We start from the raw sequence: 15,494 nt of genomic DNA, 5'->3' as shown, positions 1-15,494 counted from the left end.
TTACACTTAAAATTATTTCAGTACAGTGATCGTGCCATTGTAACACGCGCGTCACAAGACCACACCTTAAACACGGAACGTCGCATTGTGAAGTTCGACTTATCGATCCTTCGACCTCCTGAAAGATCAATTTTTGTAAACTTTGCTTTCACACAGACAGCACGGGCAGGACAGACTGGGAGAATCGTGGCATGCGGAAATCGAAATGCTTGAAAGGAAATTAAAAGCGCCTCGCTTGAATTAGAAGAGAAGAAAGTGTGCGGGTTGGTCCCTTTTCACCTTTTGCTCCGCATGAACTCTCAACAAATCCATAATCTAAGCTTGATCGGTTAGAAATTGAGTTGGATTTTACAAGAATGAAACGACCGACTCTAATTCAGAGTAGAACGAACAAACCAACTTACACTTTTTTTTTTTTTTTTTAAATTTCACAAATAATTGTATGCGAAGAAGGGAAAAACGATGATAGGTATATTTTTCCCGTCAAGAACGACGCAAAATACCGTTAAAATCATCACGTTAAAATTTCGAGAGAGCTTGCAGAGCTTTTTTCGAGCAGTACCTACTGTAACGCGTGAAGGGTGAAACGGTTTCAGGAATCCGACTAAACGCGCGGGGCGTTTTCTTAACGATCAATAAGCGAGAAAAGTATTTCTTGGTTAATTAATTACGCAGCAACTCGTGGCCGCGGTTCGCGTTGGGTCAGCTGATCCATCTTCGCATCGTTTTTTTCTCGGAGTTCGCGCGACGCCGCGACTACAGCGTCAGGGGCTCGGTACGTCGCCGTCGGCGAGAAGCCGAAGTTCAAAAATACGTCGAACCACAGGCTATTAATATCCCGCTTTGAGTATATTAATGCCGGCCGCAGGGTAGACAGGTGGGGAATTACGCCGCATTATTCCGTTTCCGTAACAATCAACGGATCATTTATTTCCCCGTTGATATTCCTCGACGCTCCTCATCCACTAGGTGAACAAAATATACATGTATATATATTATATATATATATAAAATATACATATATATATATATATATATAAAAGAAAGAATTATCATTTTCGTTTCAGTGCACCTTTTCACCGACTCGCGCTCGCTGCAATTTTCATCTCCCTTTCGTTTACTGCTTTTAAGCTTTCACTCAACGTCATCGCCACCCTTTGTCTCACGAATTTTCCTACCGCTGCAGCAGCGGTAGGCTTAGTTTCGTCGGGAATTCATTCCGATCGTCATTCGCAAGTTGAAAGCAAAGAAAAAATGGTACGCCTTTATCCAAGCCTCGCTTCCGAGCCTCCTTATTAATCAACGCTAATTGTATTGTGCCTAAATTAAATCGATAAATTTTCTGATCGGAAATCGGGGAGTCCCGGGGAGTCCGCCTCAAACAAGTTCACCTCCTAATCCCAGAGTTGATTATATTCGTTCGATTGAACAGCGCACTGATCACGTTATCATACTTGGAAGGATTTCCTCTTCTGCAGATTCTCGTCAGTCAGACCAGCCGTCGCGTCGTTGCACGTCGTTAAATCCAACATTCGCCCCTGTAGCTGTAAACGTTCTACGTCGACCGTATAGCGCGTTCGTCAATTTAACGCGTCTCGTGACCGGAAATCAAGACTCGGAGTAGAATTTGCGAGACCTCTGAACGATGCAAGGGCGAATTTGCAGGGTTCCGTCGACCAACCTCGATCGTGCAATTATTTCGTACGTTTGACGCGGATGGAGATACATACGCTCGACAAATCTTCGGCACTTCTTGTCGGCGTTTTTTCCATAATATATTCTTTTCCAATGCCAGACGCGATTCATTTTTAGCAATATTTTTTACGAAATTAAATTCAAAATAATTCCATCCGACACATGGCTAATTATTTCTTGAAATTCTCCTATTCGGCAATCGGAGCATACATTAGGAGATTAAAATAGCGTGTGCAGATCGGATATAGAACAGGAATGAGAGGAACGGTACAGTGATGGGAGCTTGAAAAAATTTTCAAAGAAAAAATGAAAAATTCACACGCGACAACAAAGAGTTGACGTTCCACCGGAAGTTTAGATAGACGTTCAAAGAGACCATGACTCGTGGGAAATAAGGGGCAATAAAGCGACGTAGGAAGAAGCAGCCAACGTCTTAGCTGGCCGTCGTCTGTGTGATTTCTAACGATTTCCATTAGTCGGACGGCGGCGGGGCTGCGCAATCGAAGAGACGACGAATAAATCGCACAAATCCTGCCCTTATACACGTGTATGAAAAGATCTCTCGTGAAATCGACTAATGGTTTGGCGTGTCGCAACCTCTCCCGCAGAGTGAAGCGAATGAACCGTTATTCCACCCACTCTCGTTCTCATTTCCTTCCTTCACATCCTCGCAACTCCGAGTCAGTCTCTCTCCTCGACGGTTTTTCCGTTTTAATTATCTTCTTCACCCTGAAAGACTTCTCTGTTTCTTACACATTTCCTATGTCCAAAGTTGGCGTGAAAAAAGTGAATAGGAAAAAAAAAAGAAAAAAGAAAAACAAACGGGAGTTTACATTTAATTGTAGCAAACACGTTAACGAAGGGAAATGAAGAAGGAGACGTCAATCCCCATCGGAACACGAAACAATACCGAGCCCTTTGAAAAACTTAACGAACAGCTATGAGCCAAAAGAAACGAATATTTTTCTGCGCGCATATCCTCAATGTAAAATTCTCCGAACGGAAGAGTAGAAGTCTTGAGCAAAGTTAACAGGGAGCGCCGCAGCAAGTGTAGTCTAATGATCGCGGGAACGGAAACAATACGCAACCCTATCTGCGCCTGCTGCAGCAATTCGTTACATGCCGGTAAAGGATTTAACACTTGATCGTTTCGGCACGCCGCGCCGATGCCCGGATATCTATAAGGTCGCAGACGAGATGGTCATTTGCTGTTAAGTGCGCTCGAAGCACCGGCCCCGGCATTTCCCATTTGACATTTAGTGCCCCCTGTTCAGACCCGATTCTCACTCCTCGTCTAACTTCCGAGCTACAGCTCATATATGTAAACACATTCCTTTTTTTTTTTTTTTTTTTTTTTTTTTTTTTTTTTTTTTTTTTTTTTTTTTCCAAGACTAAATTCACAAGCTTTTGCCGGCGGCAAGAATAAGGTTCGTGAGTTTTTTCACAACTGTCATTGTCAGTCTTCTCAGCATCAACTTTGTGTCTCTCTGTGCAGTCGCAAAGTGGCGGAATAAACTCAAAATTTTACACGTTTAATCTCGCGTCTCTCGTTCTGCACATCCAAAGCCCCAGATTCGGTAACAAGAAGTGCGTATGGTCTAATAATGTTTCTTTACTTTGCTTCGAACGAATTACTGTGATCAAGAAATGAATGTATGAGAACGATGAAATGACGTGCGACGCGGACCTTAGGCTTCAAAAAACACCCATTAAGCGGTATAATAATTATCTGGAAAAAAGTAGTTAACGACGTGTTCGTGCCTACATGACCAACTGTCCATACCTGGTACGCTGATTGAACCCTCCCCTTCCCGCCCCGCTCCTCTCATCGATAACCTGTGCTCAAGGAATACGAACGCTCGTTTTTCTTCTTCTTCTTCTTCTTCTTCTTCTTCTTCTTCTTCTTCTTCTTATTCATGACGGCGTGTGCCCGTTCATCTCTTGTCGCTATAACTTGGCAATTTAGTGATTTGACCCTAAGGTTGTTGGATTCAACCGTTTAAACTCTACGCAATGTCCCCCTCTCTTCCCTCTCTGTCTCTCTATCCTACTCTCTTTGTTTCTCCCGTCGAATTCGGTCTTCAGCAAGGAGCTGCAGCGAAGGTCTGTCCGTTCGTTGTGTTAAGGCCCCTAGAAAGAGCGAGTTATCGGCATTGATTTGAACGAGGCATCGCCTCACCCCCGGTATAGTCGTTGAATCGCGACTGCTTCAGAAACTAATTTCATCTCGACGTGTGTTAATTCTAATTGTAACTCGAACTTCTTTAAATGACTGTTATTTCGGCAGGGTCAAACCTTGTCGGTTTGCTGTCAAATTTCGCAGTTGTTCCAGGGTGAGGAAAAATCTGGCATACCTACGTGGATTAGAATCCGGAGGGAAGAGAGAACTGTTGATTCTGTGACCAATGTATGTGAGGGCGGGAGAAGGATGAGGAGGGCGATGGTCGTATTTCGCGGAAATACGTGTATCCCCGACGTTTAGGAGACTGGAGAGACGTCTCGCTCGGACAAAGGGTGATTGCGTTCGCCAAGTCTCGCTTTAACGCTGCGTGAAATGCCTAGACTACACGCCAGGGGTTCCAGTCCCTGCTCCAGCTGAAACTGGCAAATATATCCGGCCGAATTGGCTCTCGTAAAAGAATCGATGTGAAAAAGGAAACTCAGAGAGAGAATTTTAAGTAACAGCTCTGCTAACAATCGCGTACAATTATTTTAAATCCTAATTTTACAACCGGTCTCTAATTTATGCAAAGATTCTGTTATACCGAACCTTATACAAAATGTAGAAAACTAATGTATGGGAAATTGCTGATAAATGTAGAGAGAGCGGATAAATTGGAAGAATTATTTCCGTTTTTTGCCGAAGAACCGAACAGACGCTTCAAAGGGATAGGGATTGATCTCGATGAGTAGTTGTAAAGAATACAGAGCGAACTCGTTTCCATTATTATTATCCGACGCAAATGGGAGTGGAGTTTCTCCCAAACAGCCGTAATATAAGGACAAAGTGAAACGCACACAATGTCTGTTGATTCCTCTTCTTCGTCCCGCAGCCCGGCGGGCAGGATGATGAAGGGAAGGTCAGGTTAGGTTTTATCTTATTGAACGTACCCGATTCGAAACGAGCATCGGGAGTACAAAACAAAGAGTCAATTTCCCCACGGGAGAGAGACACGGTAGCCAAACAGCCCGGCGGCTCTCCCTGAGTCGTTTCCCATGTTTCAATTTCCCAAATCTTTTTCACCTTAGAGCCGAGAAAATTGTGAACCTTCCCCGGCATTCTCTATCCTCTCTCTCTCTCTTTTCGGACCGACGGGGATGGCACCTACCGCAAGTGAAATTATCTCATCTGTGACAAGGGTGACCGGAGATTATGGGTCAGGTTGAGACAGGCCGATGAAATCATTGCAGCAGTTCATTTCGCCGGCGAATCACGCCCTCGCCTAGGTATATCAAAGACACATCGGAGAAGGTATTCAAGGTACATCTTTATACCTCTCAGCCCGTTCTCCTTTTCACCGTCTCTCTGGCTCTCGCTCGTCACGGCGAAAAATTCGGACCCGTAAGAATTGAACGTAGAGAATGTAGAGAATGAGGAGGATCCGGGGATCAAGCCCCGGTGGATAATCCGGACACCACCCTTCTGCGATCCATCATAACTCGTAAACCCGGTGACACATTTCCCACCCCCGCATATCCACCGGTACCTGCTCTTTCACCGCCACCCCCACATACCCGCTCGTTCAACCCCGTTGTCATTCAGACGCCGATTCACGCTCGGCTACCAATCACTCCCTTACGGAGGGCCGACCGGCGACCTACCCGAACCTACGCATGACCCGCGTCATAACCGAGAGACACAACCGGGAAGAGACTCGGTCCGAGGCGTAGGACGCACATCCATCCGGTCGCCGGAAGCTCATCGAAAATCAATCACTCGCCGGTTCCATCCGAGAGTTCGAGGGCCGAATCGCGTCTCCTCCCTAAGCTGCACGACCGTCGGATTGCCGAGTACGAAATCTTCCGTTGACGGCTGACACGAGCCGCGAACCGCGGCCAGCCTAACGGACCCGGTGTTAGTCGGCGGTTGTGGTGTCGACACCTACGACGGTAGTGACGCTTGTGCGCAACGCTGTGCTTGAGGCGAAGCGACAAGTCCTGTTTCATCGTAACGTGAAGTCGTAAAGAGTGACAAGAAACGTGAATCCAACGCACCTCCATCCAGAATAGCTGTGCCCGCATCGGCGACCCGTCGCGCGTATTTGTTAACTCACTCAATTATTCGGTTTATTTCGCCACTCCTGCACAACGCGAGTAAACAATCCCCCCCCCCCCCGCCGCAGCGAATGCCGCCCTGTAGGCCCTTGCCGTGTCTTGTCTCCTACGCGTCCACTTTTCTTTCTCCCTCTTGCTTTACCGGATGTTGCAGTAATTTGCAAGCATGCTGGATCTTCCAGGATAACGAGAATCACCCTTTGGGAAATGACGTCGCGTCGTCGCGTCTCTTCCTCGTCGTCACTCCGCTACTCCGCCATTCTCCGACAGCTTTTGCCGATTTGGTTAAATTTCTCCGCGAATTCGCCGTGCCAGTGAACCGCGATTCACTCCGAACGTGTTCGACTCGCAGGAAAGATGAGGAAAAAATTCCATCCAGTGCAGAGTGCAGCGAATCGATGTGATCGTATCATAAAATGGGCTGTGTAGGCAGTTCGGATACAGAATTTCCGTGGTCCCTTCCGCTTCTCTTCCACTATCTCATCTTCGTCTCGTCCCTCGCAGCTCGCGTCCCATGGCTTGCGGCGGCCCATCAATAACGCCGTCTCCCTATTCCGGGAGCCTCGGGTGCAGCACCGGTTTCAGGATCGAAGGGGAGACGATTTTGGCGAAAGGGCCGGGGCGATAGTCGGCTTGTTTGCTTTTGGGAGAGAAAAGCTCGCTATGTACTTTCAAAACCTGCGTATCACTCGCAGGCACTGTAGTAAAATGGCAAAACGTAATAAAAATTTTACACGCAGAAGAAACACGACGACGAAGACCCTCGAGGCGAGATGAGAAACAAGCGTTTATCACAAACCAACGTCAACGATGGTCTTCAATGGTTGATTAATGTTTTATTCGCGCGACCGTTACATTATCATCTGTGAAGACTAATAGAGAGCAGTACCGCAGTTATATCGGGACGGAATGTTCAAGCCAAGCTGGTGATTTACAGTCGTTCCGACTCTTCCGTTCTTCGGCGCAACGAAAAATCACCGTATTTCAGTTACTTTTCTCGATTTTGCTGTCAGTTTTTTTTTCTTCTTCTCTTTTTGTTCTTACCCTGTTGCCTTTTTTTTTCCTTTCCGTTGTTGGGTCATTTCACCGCAGCGGCGAAGGCATTGGACATATACTATCGTTTAGGTTCAATAGAATCATAATTCATAAATCATATAAATGTGTCTTTTTATTTTCGAAATTCTTCTCGAAGCTTCGTTTAAATAAGTATTTTATTATTTTTATACTGGTTCGTTTTAATTCCCTGTTGCTTTTCTCTGTTCCAGGTAAACATGCAGCTCTCGATACAACCGCACTCATAAAATAACGCTTAGTCGTCAACGATTGCGTGAGTAAATATCATTTCACTCTGAATTGGTGTAAGAAATCGTTCCAAAGTTTAATAGTTACGGAAGTACCAAATTACGTGTAATGGGGATTTTGTACTTCGTATGAGTATAACATTTGTAAGTATTTCTTTTTTAATTTTTCCACCGCCCGGTGACAACTTCCCATGTTTCTCGTAAATTATTATTCACACACAAAAGAGGGAACAAATTTTGTGCGTATTTTCAAATGTAACGTTACATGTACAACTAATGACAAATTGCACATCTGAGAAGTAGGTTATACTTACATGTACCTGCGAATATCGACCACGTAAACGAAATTAACTTCTAACCCTCTTCTGCCTCTGGGAGTTTAGGTTCGTAGGTAATTAGCGCTCTCGTGATCAGGTTTCCAAGAGGAAATAACGGCGCAAAAATTTACGCAAGAACACGCAATAAATAATATTTTCCTTCCAAGTTTTCAAACTGTGCGCCCGTCGATTATATTTATAATAAGCATATAGGTACTAATACCCTTGGGTTGTGTGCGTAAGCGCAGTCTTTTTAAGTAAAAAATGTTGCGTCTGCTTGAATTATAAATACTCATACATGCACCTAACGTCTGCGAATTAAATTATGACCGTGACGAGGAAAATATTTGCCAGTCTTCTTGCCATGAGATACACACACGCGCGCACACACAGCGCGCGCTCGCGTAAGGTGTGTGTGTGTGTGTGTGTGTGTGTGTGTGCGTGTGTGTGCGCGCGTGTTCTCTTTCCGCGCGGCGCGGGCCAACATTCATATATTTCGTCGTTGCGTGGTTGAAAGACCACGTTCGATATTTGTCTTCAGAAATGGGGGATCCCAGGGGCTATCGGGCTCAGTGACCCGGCGGTATCAAGTGTCGCAAAATATTACGTCAGCAAAGCGTAACCCTGAAAACCTTTTTAATGTAAGTTTCGCCATTGGATACAGGTGCCTGCACCACGTGTAGTTACCCCATACGATATCGATTGTCTTCTTGGTAATGCTAATTACGATGATAATTGTATCAACAAAATACAAGCAAAGATACATCCGAAGGAAGGAAGCGAACCTCCTGTTTGAACCTGTGTAATAAACGTAGCTCAAACAATAGCAGATCTGGTATGTTTTTCTCTTATTACACTCGTTCATATGAAATCCTGGTGTACACAAGTTTGAACTCGGAACAAATTTGTATTTTGGGTGTAATTATTTCGATAGTTGATATTTAGTACCCGAGCTGGAGGCCTTTGATAATTTCCACGCTGCTGGTTAATTTTATAATCGTGAAATGATATAATACAAATATTATAATGCACATTGACTGCCCCTCGAAGTACGAAAAATGTTCACTTTGTAAACCAGGACTGCAATGAGAAGAAAAAACGCAATTAACGCTAGTAATGATTGGGTAGAAGACAAAAACATGGATCTGACAAATATTTCGGATATGATAAACTTTCAGTCTTCGAATGATATATCGATTTAATAAACATTTATCTCGTCTCCTTATCCGCCCTGTTTTGCCAAATAAGCGTGGATAAATTCCTTGCGGTCGGAAATTTCCGATCCAAACGAGACGGGTCACGCGGAAGTGGCTCGGGTTAAAACGGAAGAAATTTTCGTCCCTCGGTTCCGCGTGAGCCGCATTTTTCCTTCCGATATTTTTTTGCGCGTAGGCATATATATGCAACATTCTTTCCCATGGGTAGTATCAAAGGGGAAAGGAAATTTTGATAGAAATTATACGGAGCAGGCCTGCCGGGTAGGATCTCTCCTTCCCGTTTGCTTTCAAAACGTTGTCGTATTCACCGGTCGAATCAAGCCGAACCGAACTAAGCTCAGCTGAGCTGAGCTGAGCTGAGCTGAGCTGAGAACCAGCCAATTTAAACGCTAGCGCAAAACAAAAGGTGAGAACTTGAGGTGGCTCAGCGAAAAATTCACTCTTTCTTTAAGGAACCTTGCATGCTCGCCCGAAAAACGACCGAGTTTGAACGCGACGCGGTTGTCGGGGTGTCAGAAAGGAAATCAAGTAAAAAAAAATCACCACCCTACTTACGTATAAAGTACATCGCAGCCTCTCCGTGCACAGTGTAACTCGAAAGTTTTTATCAAAGGCAATATCGTGATTTGATTCGTACGTTTCGATTTGTTGCGAATTCTCATACAGATTTTCTTAGTTTGTTATTGGAGAATGGAGCTAGTCGGAAATAATTGGAGAGATGAACGTGTTCCTACCAAACCTGAGTATTGACAAAATAGGGAATTAGAAAAATGGCCAACTCGACGTGATCGCCGAAAGATTTTCCGATCAGATTTGCAGCTTCATCACGTAAGGGAGAAAAAACGCCCCGCCGCATTGAAGCGAACTCGTTTCAACTAACCGTACGAGCAGCAAAGTCGCAAGAGCGAGTCCGGCTCCGCGGCCTCAACCTTTTAAGGACGGGACTCCGTGTAGAAATTTGTTAAGGTATGCCAGAGTACAGAAATGGACCACATCGGGCATATTCGCGGTTTGCCACAATTTGTGAAATACTCGATTATGATTGACGTATGCACTTTTATCAATGGAAAATGTTCTCAAACGATAATTTTAGAACCGAATTCGAATTTTCAACTACCGAGAATCCGATTTAAGACAATCACAATTGATATGGCTTTGTCGCGTATTGGTTGTGGCTGCCAAACTTGCACCGCTGTCCGGGCTCTGAAGTGGCTCCGTGGTTTTACTGCCCGAACTACCGAGTATCTTCACTTTGCTTGAAATATGGGATGCCTCGTTACCGGCAACTTTATTGTTTCTAGCTGTGGCGACCATTCGCTACCATGACTGGTCGATATTTCGACCACTGGGTTGGTCGGACACTCCACGTGAGAAATTCATTGATATTATACACAAATTTCGTGCGAAATAAAAGGTCGATTTCAACGTAAAAATCCCCGTCCTTAAATGGTTAAAAGTAAGCTCATATTCTGAACTACTTGCAATTCGTGTTCCCGCGGGAAGGCAGGACCCTCTTGGGCTCGTGTAGCCGTCCACCGGCACCCTCGGGACCTCCATACTGCATGAATGGCGTTCGAAAGTGGGATCGCGCGAGGGGAGGGTAGCAATATCTGGCACCCTCTTATCTCAGATTCGAACACTTGCGGAGTATAATCGCGATGCATCATGCATTTGCGGTAGAGAAGCTGAATTCGATTCCGTTAACTAGCCGCCGGGGATGCAGCGAGTGAGTCACCACGCCGGAGGGTGGCCTCAATGCTGGATTAGTAACACCTAGGGGTAAAATTTCGAGGGACAAATTAACGCGTCGCATTGCCCCGATAAAGTGGAAGCCTCTTCCTGTGTAGCGGAGCAATTTTTTCCCCGTATCCGAAGATGGTTTAGCATCATCAAACGAGACAAGCGGCGGGTGTTGCTGTCATTAACGGGGTCAATGCGAAGCAACATGCAAATTATGCGTATATTCGCGAAAACTTGTCGGCGAAAATTACAGCCTCGGTGGGGGCAATACCTGGTTGATGTAGCCGTCGCGAGCCTGCGGGAATAGGGTATAACCTGCGAGGTGGAAAGGCACTCGGCCAGCTTGCAGGAGCATCTGGGATTCTGCACACAGAGAACCCGGCCCGGGTTGGCCGTTGGGGGAAGTAGCGGAGAGGAAAGAAGAAGGTCCGCTGCCGTTGGCGGAGCTGCGGGACCGGAACTCGAGGCCTAAGATCCAACACGACGCGACGTCCTGCCGGCTGGGTGGGAAAACTTTTGCCATTTACCGAGCGGAGCCAGCGGATTTAATAAAATCGTGGAGCCGCGGGAAACTTGACGCTAGTTCGCCTCCTGAATACCGACCTGTACCCCCCTCGCTTCCGTTACACAACCCCTCCTTGCATCTTATTAATCGTTAAGGATGGCCGGCTCACCGCTCCGCGACGAAAAGTTCGAGAGGACTTTTTGACGTGCCGCGTACAAACTCATTTAGACTCCTGCAACCGGGTGGCTCGACTCACTCGCACCCTCGCGGCAACGGTTTTAAGCTCTCTTGCCGAGCATCGTGATCGGGAATCACCAGCTCCGAGCTTCGCCTATAGACGAAAAAGAGAGAGAAACTTCGACGAAGATGACGAGGTACCGTCCGGCCCGCTCAATCATGTTCCGACGAAATAAGAAATAAGAATTTAATAATCTCGGTGAAATGAAAATTTAGAAAAACTTATACGACGTTCCATTTACAACTCGCGCGCTTACGTACCGCTTAGGTATACCTACGCGTGAAGAAATGACTCGCTGGGGTAGCAAATTTTAGTGCAAATATAATGGCGGCAAGAAACTTAGCCGTCGAGGAAAGAATTTTCACTGCAGCAGCAAAGGTTTTGCAAGCGTGGCTGATTGGGATTCTATTATAGCAAGTCCGTTGGTTATACTAGCGAAATTGTAGCTGTTGCTGACAAATTTGTTTTTGCCGCGACTGCATTAACACTGAAATTTTGCGGTCGAACGAATTTTTTTTCTCCGCGTACATCAGCCAAATCGGCGATGAAGCGATCCAGGTGCAGGGCTGATTTTTCTTTACCTCAAATAAATATTCAAGGGCAATTCTTCAGCGGTAAATTGACCGAGCGAAACCCATAGCCGGAAGTTGGTTTCTGCATCTTGGGATTCCCGGAAACTATAGGATTGGGGCTCGAGGGTGGAAAGTTTTGTATTTCTCGTGGTGAATCCCGTCGCAAAGCCTTGCTGGTAACTGGAACGGAAAAACTCCTCTCGGTGGAGGAATTGGCGAATTCACTTATAGCCGCGAGCTTTGTCAATAATCGCCGCCAAATGGATAATTGAGCGCTGACCCACGTTGGCCGCGTATTTTCACGCATATTCGCGTGCTTTATTGCATAAGGAATTTTCGCAAAGGTGAGAATAACACGAAGACGGAATCTCAGTGGGAAAGTCGGGAATACAATTACGCTCGAAATCTCATTTTCTGTAATCGTCCAACTTTTCTCTGCGGATGCAATTTCTGTTCTTTTGTCGCGCTGCGTCGGCGGTCGGAGACAGAAGGGCGCGAGATTTGAGAGGTTCCGGCAAGGATCGACGAAAAATACGAATCGGAAGGTAATTTTTACTCTTTCTTTTCGCCCGCTTTCACACGACCGATTGAATTCGTCTGAAGCAAAGCGCGATCAGGTCGAGAATCGCCACGTTTCGATCATCGATCGCGGTGTAACAATTATTTGAATTCATTGAGATTACATCGCTTGTGCGATGTACGGAACGTTACGGATGTTTTTTTTTTTTTTTGTTTTTATCCTAATCACGAAGACGAACGATTTCTTTCAGAATCGTTTTTTTCTCGAGACTAACGATAAGCGAATCGCCAGCCGTGTGTTCGAACAAGCCTCGGATTAAATTATAATCTGTCGCCGCACCTGATTTCCGGTACGTTCTTTTTTCCCACGATACACCGACGTTTCGCATCTTCATTATGAACTTGGACACTACGCATGTCTGTTACAGCTGCCGCGTCTGATTGTCCCACAGATACTTGGTAAAAATAATTATTATGTTTATTCAACTACGTGTGTAATCGATCGTCGTACTTGCTGTTTGCGAGTTGAGCGTATAAAAATAGAATCAAGAATATTAACAAATGAACAAGAAAAAACAAGAAAAGACAGTTTCCCCATAAGCTGTGTAGTTATTTTTGTACCACCGCAGCGGATTTGCAGAACGACATAATTCAGCTCCGACCCATCTGTGTTTCGAAATGAATTCGTGCGTATCGTGTGTGTATTATATTTGCAAAAAATGAAAACGTGTCAGGGGGCCAAAATTTCACTCACAGGACGTTATATGTGCGGGTTGTGTATTTTTCCCCGAGGAAATGATACCCGTTCGTGCAATCTGTTGTTTCGCGCTTATTATATCGATGCTAGGATAACCGCGCTCTATTGGAAATACGTACGATTTACCCACACTTGTGCCGCTACGCAAATACGGCATGAAATCGTTGTAAAGGCTGGGATCGAATTTTTTTTTTTTTTTTTTTTTTTTTTTTTGATTGGTACCTTTTTTTTCCCCCCTTCACCTCGTACAGTGGAGACACCAGGTGGATCAGTCTCTCGAGTTGCATGGAGACAGACGACATAACAGAGACGATACGACGTCGATTTTACACTTTGTATTACGAATTTTTCCCCGGCTTAAGCTTTTTCCCCGCAGCCATGGGCAAAGTATCGAAAATTGACGTGAGAGTACGATCAGCGGTGCCGCCCGCGGATGTTCTCTCGTTGAATTCAAATGAGCACCCAGCACCTGAAGGATTTACCTCGAGCCTTTTACGTATTCACCATCCGATTTAACTAAGCCTCTATCGCCCATCAATGCCTCCCATTCCTCGCTGCAGCTCTTCGTTTACCACGATATCGCTGTATATTTTCTCCGCCATCGCGCCAGCGCGGTTTTGCAATCGCGATTTATGTCTCGGACGATTTTAACCACACGCGCACCTGATCTTCACGCAGTTTGTACAGGCGCTCCCTTCTCTCTGTTACTCTCCCCGTCCTCTCAATTACTTCGCGAATCTCTCTTCTCGCGGCTAAATAATCCGCGAAAGAAAAACAGGAATTAAGGTCGACTGATCGCGGAATCAACGAATATTCCAGCTATTCGCTTTTTCGCCACAGCCATTAAAAAATTCGTGAAATAAATTGTGCGGAAATCTTTATTCCACGTTTTCCATCTGAATTCGCTAGTTCCGTATGCAAATCGATTTCGCCGCTTTTCCGAATCCTGAAATATCACCCAAAAAACGATAAAGTTAGGTAAATTTGTGCGCGACTGGCGACCCGCGGTGCTTCCTCTCCGCCGTTGGCGGTAATTGGCGTGTGCGGGAGTAGAAATTTTAACCAGGTTACCAAGAGCACCAGCAAGCCCCGAATAACGCGAGGGTTCTATCAAGGGCGATAAATAACCCAGGTATATACATATATTCGGAGAGCGGGAGAGGGCGAGGGAGAGGGAGATTGGCCGAGGCGTTACGACGAAGGAGGGAGCGATCGTTGACGACTTGACAAAGGGATCGTCATTATTCAATTGTCAAACGAAAGTGTTTGCGATAATTGTCGGCCCGTGTGCGCGCAGATTTCAGCGCCGTCTAATTCGTCCGTATATTCTTTATCGTTTATTCGCGAATTAGTGGCAACAAATTTTCGATCTGCCTCATCTCGCGAGCGATGTAATTGAGCGCGATTCTTCGCCAACTCCTCGCGCGCCGTCCTCGAGCGAAGAAAATTAGGAGAATCTCAACTGGATATTCTATTGTATGTATCTGACAACAGCCGGAACTTTTACGCAAAATAAAAATCTAGTTACCTTTTATCGCTGCCTCAGAAATAGTTCATCCATTCCTTTTACTTCTGCTTTTTTGCTTCTTCCCCTTCACTCCTATACTAGACACCTGCGGGTTTAACCGACGTTCTCACCCTGGAATCCCAGGACGCCGTTACGCCAGTCCGAAACTTTTTTTTTTTCCAGAAATTGAGTTTCGTGTTGTTCTGTGAGACGCCGGAACCTCGATTCCATTAAGGTGTTCGCGTCAGGGTTATAGAAGAATGTCGGAAATTGGGGGGAAGCGAATGCTTGCACTTGCGCAAATTGTCGAAAAGAACTGTTCCAAAATATATATCTCAGGGATGAATCATTTTTTTTTTTTTTTTTCACTTGTCACGTTTCTTATCTTCTTTCGTCCGACAACGTGCAGGGCATGTTGTCACGTGAATTGAGAGACGTGTGTTTAATTTTGTTGAATTTTCAAGCCAGGTATACGTGTGCCGACCGCATGGCAGAAATTGATCCCGAAATTCATGCCAAAGCATCCCGCGGTGTTGGTGTTGCTACCGATGGGAAAAATCAATTTATTTCTATTCCCTGACAACAATACAAAAATCCGCAACCCGACGACGAGAGACTGAATTTTGCGCTGTGAAAATAATGCCTCGTACCTATAGGTTGATTTTTTTATACGGCGTTATGACCGTGCGAAATTTTCGTTATCCGCGGCAGGTAATTGGAATACCCGATTGAAATGATAGTTAGGTAAAAGAAAATACAACCTGGAGGCAGACGAAAATCAATTGAAGAGTATTTAGTTGATCCAAATAACATTTATACCCTGTGTGCCGCGTTAGATACAGTCGTTTCAT

At 45.3% G+C, this 15,494-nt stretch overlaps 1 protein-coding gene across 1 annotated transcript in view; it reads left to right on the top strand.

Moving 5' to 3' along the window:
• Positions 1-7,329, top strand: part of LOC124307068 (fat-like cadherin-related tumor suppressor homolog) — a 147,303-nt gene extending 139,974 nt beyond the window's left edge. Inside the window, exon 4 of the mRNA XM_046768387.1 lies at positions 7,236-7,329. Within this exon, the coding sequence (XP_046624343.1) occupies positions 7,236-7,276 (41 nt within the window). The 3' untranslated portion in view covers positions 7,277-7,329. The remainder of the gene's footprint in view (positions 1-7,235) is intronic.
• The last annotated feature ends 8,165 nt before the right edge of the window (positions 7,330-15,494 follow it).

Source organism: Neodiprion virginianus, chromosome 6 (assembly GCF_021901495.1).
Source record: "Neodiprion virginianus isolate iyNeoVirg1 chromosome 6, iyNeoVirg1.1, whole genome shotgun sequence".
Classification (NCBI taxonomy): domain Eukaryota; kingdom Metazoa; phylum Arthropoda; class Insecta; order Hymenoptera; family Diprionidae; genus Neodiprion; species Neodiprion virginianus.
The sequence above is the reverse complement of the archived record's forward strand: the minus strand, read 5'-3'. Positions and strand labels throughout refer to the sequence as shown.